Source organism: Onychostruthus taczanowskii, unplaced genomic scaffold (genome assembly GCF_017590055.1).
Source record: "Onychostruthus taczanowskii isolate IOZ18803 unplaced genomic scaffold, ASM1759005v1 scaffold3, whole genome shotgun sequence".
NCBI lineage: Eukaryota > Metazoa > Chordata > Aves > Passeriformes > Passeridae > Onychostruthus > Onychostruthus taczanowskii.
The window spans coordinates 10,084,217-10,090,216 of NW_024500349.1; the positions used below are offsets into that span (position 1 = coordinate 10,084,217).

General features: G+C 58.3%; 1 protein-coding gene across 1 annotated transcript in view; it reads right to left on the minus strand.

Annotated features, from left to right (window-relative positions):
- The window catches only part of MKX (mohawk homeobox), a 48,634-nt gene extending 44,118 nt beyond the window's left edge, over positions 1 to 4,516 (minus strand). The window contains exons 1-2 of the mRNA XM_041408578.1: positions 4,230 to 4,516; positions 2,024 to 2,183 (exon numbers count right to left, since the gene is read on the minus strand). Of these exons, the coding sequence (XP_041264512.1) occupies positions 2,024 to 2,183; positions 4,230 to 4,411 (342 nt within the window). The 5' untranslated portion in view covers positions 4,412 to 4,516. The remainder of the gene's footprint in view (positions 1 to 2,023; positions 2,184 to 4,229) is intronic.
- Between the last annotated feature and the right edge of the window lie 1,484 nt (positions 4,517 to 6,000).

The following is a 6,000-nucleotide window of genomic DNA, read 5'->3' on the forward strand; positions in this document are numbered from 1 at the left end:
GCTACTTCAGATATGCCCAGTGTGACTGGGACCACACCCTGGCATGCTCACTCTCACTCTTAGAGAACAAAAATTTTGAACTGAATTACAATCTTGTTCTTTTTTAGCATCCAAAAAGTAGGTGTAAGGTGTGTGTTGTTTAGCTCTTTGTGGCTCAGGAATTACTGCTGGTGCCAGACATATGTATTTACATCTCATACAGATGCTATCGAATTCCTGGATTAAAAGAGCATTGCACAAAAATGATGAAAAAAACACCTGGGATTTCTCTTTGATGTTGTTCTTCTGTAAATGAAGATTGATATGTCTGTTTGCACAGTTCTTTCAAATATTACAGTTCATAGAAACAAAACTGGTCAAATTCAGCTTCAGTGTAAATCCACTAGAGTGACAGGGGTCTAACAGAGCTAAATGCAACCCTCCCTGATTCTTTTTAATTTTATTCTACGCTTTATGTAGATCACAAAAGTATGTGGAGAAGTGGCCATGGCTCACTTGATGCTTTTATAAAGGCTAACACTCCTTATCCCCATCAGGACTTATCAAAGCTGCCACGAGAGAAATCCTGCAAAAACCCACCAGTTCTTCTCCCTTCTCTGTTCATTCTGAGGGATTTTTAAAAGAACAGCAGAACTCCTCAAGACGTCATTAATGTGAAAGTGTCCCAACACATATTCTGGATATATGTTTTAAATCTCATGTAAAAATACAGGCGTATTCTAAGAGCCATAGTCCAATAAAATACTTCTATTGAATTGTGCCATTGAAGGGATAGCGTTTACCTAATCATAGTTTAAACCTTTCATGTATACTTTTTAAAAGCAAGAGAAGTTGTTTTAACTATATCTTCCAGTTATAACTGGCATTTTCTGAGACATTAATATTATTTTTGTCAAAGCTATAGTGTTTTTCCTAGTGCAATAGTTTCATAGTGAGGTACTGAAGTGTAAAAATTTCCCATTTTGCCATTGCTAGAATTGGAAGTTCACAGCACAGGTTTTTTTGAAGGGGCACTCAAAATAATAAAGCTGAATTACCACCTGTTTTTTTCTAATACTTTAGGTTCCTTTGATCTCTTTGTGCTCTTTGCAAAGTGACACATAATGTGTTAGGCAGAGTGATGAGGACCCAATCCTGCAAACACATGGATTTCATTTTATGCACCTAGCAGTAGCTTGCAGTAAGGAAATTAGATTATTCACAATGCATAAATCTTTGCAGCATCCAGACCTGAGATAGCATCACTCGGCAACTGATAGCACTTAACACATATTTCAGAGTAGAGTACCAGATGGCAAAGAGAACAAAGAAGTGAGATTTATAAACATTTGCAGCAAAATTTATGCTTCTTACAGCAAGAAAACTGCCAGTCACTTCAGGGGAGAATCACCTGAGAGCAAAACAATTACTCCCCATGTCTAACTATATTAGAATGATAATTCCTGCAAGACTGTGTGCTGAGCCAGTGCACACAGTGTGTATGGTAACGCTGATGTCTGTGCAACAGGTGATGACAATTATTATCAGAACAATAGAACGGTTTCCATCCTACCCCCTTTTCAAAAGAGAAGAGTAGCTCCCTGAAATTTCCTCAATCATTTCTATTCTGTGCTGAATTCTCCCATGACCGATATTTTTTACTTGAGAACTTTTAAAGACTAAGCAAAAATATTTTCATTGCATTTATGAATGAGATTAAAGGATGAGGGCATCTATTGCTAGGAGTGCATGCACACTTTTTGCTGATTGTCTTTAGCAGTTCTCCAGCCACGATAGCTAAGATGTGGTAATTCCTGTTTGAGAGAGACAGTCCTGCTGGGGTGGGGGAGGGAGCCCAGGGGAGAGCAGAAGGATGTGCACAGGACCCCTGGTCTTGCTGGCTGCACCGATGCTCCCCAATACCCAGCACTGTCCTTTGCTCAGCTCACAGAGGAGCTTCGGCAGATGCTGTCTCCATCCCTCCCGTCCATGAAACGCCTCGGAGCGGCTTTTAGAGGTGAGGGCAAGGGGTTCCCTTCCTTACCTGCACCAGGGTCATCTGGGAGCCGAGGGCCAGCAGAATCTTCTCCGTCTTGGTGGGGTATGGGTTGTCGCGGTGCTTGTAGAGCCACTGCTTGAGCGGCCGCGCCATGTCCTGCAGCGCCTGCCGCTTGTGCCGCACCTTCCCGCCGCTCTGCCGCGCCCTGCCGCGGAGAAGGGGCGCTGAGCACCGCACCGGCGGACACCTGCCCGCTGCCCGCTGCCCGGCCCCGGGCCCTGCCCGCCCCCCCGCCCGGCCCCGGGCTCCCCTGCGCGGGTGCGGGAGATGCGCCCCGTCCGAGGGGGCACCCAGCTCGGGGTGCCCAGCCCTGCCCGGAGAAGCCGAGCCCTGTCCTCGCAGGGTGCTCGGGCACTTTCCACAACCGCAACCCTCGGCCCGCACGATGCTCAAGAGAAGGTGATGCCAGCTCCCCGAACTCCCCGTGGAGGGTCCGGGCGAGCGGACTCAGAGCTGGTGAATGGCCGCGGTAATGCTGCGGGCCCGGGCGGCGGCCCCGCGGGGATTTCAGCGGGGCCAGGGCTCCGCCGGTGCGAGTGTGCGATGTTTTCGGCCCTCGGCACCTGACAGCCGTGTGTCCGGTCTGTCTACAGAGCGGCTTTCCAGCGCGGCCAGGCCGCACCTCGCACGGCCGGCCGCGCATCCCGCAGCTGCGGTGCGCGCTACCCCGGGGCCAGCCCAGCCTGATTCCCCCGGCCGGGTTTATTTCCCGCTGATGCTCAAGAGTTACCCGGGGCACCGAGCAGCTCCTGGATCATTTCCCCCCTCGGAGCCGGCGGCGAGCGGTGCTCCTAGAGGGGCCGGCATGCCGCTCCCAATGCCGCCGGCAGCGACGCGAGGCAGCCCGTAAAGCCCCGCGCCTGCGAGTAACAGCGTATGCCGGGGAACGAAACGCGGGTTCCGATTAAAAAAAAAAAAAAAAAAAAAAAAAAAGAAGTCCCTTTTAAATAAAGGCCTACAATAAAAAATGAGTGAACAAAACCGGAGGAATGCTAAGGAAAGCCCAGAGGCGGGCTGGGGCCGGCGGCAGCGCTGCGCGGGGCCGTGGGGCTCCGGCGGCGCTGGCCCGCTGGCGGCGGCAGGGGGCGCCACGGGGCCGGGCCGCCGCCTCCCCGGGGCTCCGCGGCAGCCGCGCTCCGCCGCCACCGCTGCAGCGACAGCCCGGTGACACACACCTGCGTCCTCCCGGCCAGCACCGCCGCTAAAACTGCGAGCTGATGCAATCGCTACGGTGGAAATTGGTCAGTACAAGCAGCTCCTCCGCACTCCTCAGTTTCGCAGCCGCCTGACTGCGCTCCTCGATCTTTACTTTGTAACGCTGACCCGAAATGTCTGGTCAGCGCACGCCAGTTCAACCCTCCGAGCTACGGCTGTCAACACGCCAGAGCCCGCACGTCCCCTCATCACCTTCTATTTCACCTGTTCCAGCACCAAAAAAAAATCCTGACTCCCAAAAAACCAACAAACCTAACACTCCCTTCCCCCCCCTAAAAAAAAACCCCAAAAAAACCCCCCCAAAAAAAACCAACCAAAAAACGGCTTCGGGCGGCTTAGCCTCAGCTGCCGTTTTAGCAAACCCGATCCTACTATCACGTTATCCACCCCTGACTGGCATCGCGCTAGTCCGTTCTAAATCCCGTCCCTGCGAACGCACGGACAAGGCAGCTCCTTCTTCCCGCCCGTTCGCTCGGCGCGCTGCGAAGCCGCGGGGACGGCGGAACAAGTGCCGGGGCCGCGGTGCCGCCCGGCTCAGCCCCGCTGCCCCGGCACTGCCGGCGGGGATCGGCCGCGCCGCCGCCCCGTCCCCCAGGTCTCACACGTCCCGCCTGGCGCCTCCGCTTCGGAGAATTTAATTACATGAAGCGCCCGAACAAGCCGGTGGAGCCCCGGTGCTCCCGGTTTGTTTCTGCTCGGAGGCAGAGGGGGAGGTCAAGCACAGCAGGACAGGAGGGCTCTGTCTGGTACATTCCAGCCCAATCGGACGCCCCTGCATCACCTATTGCCGGAATTTCCCACCGTTGCTGTGGAACGAGAATCCCAGAAAATACGAACCCGGGGCCGCGGGCAAAGACCGAGCTAGAAACCCATCTCGCAACCCCAAATCGGCGACGCGGCGGCCGGGAGCGCCGGCAGCGCAGGCAGGGCCGCCCCCGGAGCCGGTGCGCGGCGCGGAGACGAGCGCACGGCATACCCCGTCCGCCGGTTGCGCAGGCTGAGGCTCTCCTTGATGGACGGGCTGTCGGGGAGCAGCACCTCGGCGTGGTGCGGGCCTTCCACCACCCCCACGTAGGACCGGCCGCTCCGCTCCCGCTCCTTGGCGTCCTCCTCGAAAAGCACCTGGCCGCTGAGCTTGCTGAAGACGATGGTGTTCATGGTGGGGGGCTGGGGGCCGCCGTCGTGCTGGCCGCCGGCTCCGAGGTGCGGGGGCTCGCTGTGCGCTGCGGGGAGGCGGCAGCGGTCACCGGGCAGCCGCGCCGAACCGCCGAGACCCGCCCGGCGCGACCGGCGGGGGGGCAGCGCGGAGGCACCGGGCGCCGCCTGCCCACCCACGGGGGGAGGCAGCCCGCCCCTCCCACGGCCCGGCCCGCTCTCACGGCCCCCCCACCCGACCCCGGTCCGCTTCCTCGGCCCGGCCCGCTCCCACCGCCCGGCCCGTTCCCGCTCGCACCTCGCCGCCAGCCTTCGCCGTGCTCTTCGCTCTGTGTCGCAATAGTTTTCTGTCGGCTTTGGTGTTTCTGTCTCGCTTGCTCTTTCTCTCTCTCTCACTCCTTTTTTCCCCCCTTTTCCCTTCCCTTTTCCTCCCTTCCCCTCCCCCGGAATGATTTTCCCCTTCCCCCTCCCCGAACGGGGAGGGAAACAAATTGTTTTTAACGACCACCAAATGCGCAGAGCCGGCGCCCGGAGGCACAGCCGCCGCGCAGCCACTCGAACTGTCGGGACTGCCGCTGCCCATCCCGGGGGAGTCACCGCTGGCCCGGGGACCCCGGAGCCCCGGCCAGGGCACGGGCTCCGCTCGGGCAGAGCGGCGTCGAGGGGCGCCGCGTGGAGGGGCGGTAGGAGTCCGGCCAGGGGCATCTGAGGGTACGGCAGTGCACGGCTGGGCAGTTCACCGTCTGTATGGTGAACATACACCGTCCTGGGGAAGGCGGCTGAGGACACCGGCTGGTGTCACGCTGACCGCAGGAGAGGCGTAGCCACAGCCCCGTGCCACTCATTAACACCGGTGTTTAATGATGCCATGCCAGGAACCATCTCCCACCACGCTTCCCCGTCTTCTCTTGTGAGTCGTGTGTCCCCCCTACAAGCCCATGGGTCGTAAATTAGCCCGCAGTCCAAGCCGGGAGACAGCCCCGTTGCCTTTAGCATCCCCGGCGCGGCCGGCGCGCTCCCGCAGAGACACGATGCTCAGTTACCGGCGATGTCTACGGTCGCCCCCGGCCCGCTCCCACGGATGTGCCCCTGTTCCCCCGGCCCCGCCGCTCCACATCCCCTGCACCCCCTCAGCCCTGCGGAGCAGCAGCCGGCTCCTCCGGTATTAACGTTTTGGTTTTCTGTGCGCAGAAACGAAGAAGATGGCCACAGTCAATATTTACAAGGATGTAATTCAGACGGTATTTGACCGCCGCGGGTGAACGGGAGCAGCCGTCTGCGCCTGCGGGCCCGGCGGGACGTGCGCGGCGCGGATCCCTCGTGCAGGCACCAGCCGCGACTCCACGCTCTCCGTGACACCTCTCTGTCGCTGTCCTTGTCCCTGAAAGCCCCAAAGTACCTGAGTCTGCATCCCGCTGCCACTCGTATCCCCCCGCCCCCGACCATCAGCCTGGCCTCGTTCCCTCCCGTTTTCCTGGGCTGCGGAGGGTGCGCGGTTCTCCGCTGGACTGGCGCTGCAGCGGTGGGGACGGAGGGGGCAACGTGCTGCTCTCCGAGGACCCCCGCCCCCAGGCTCAGCTGCCGTGGGGTCC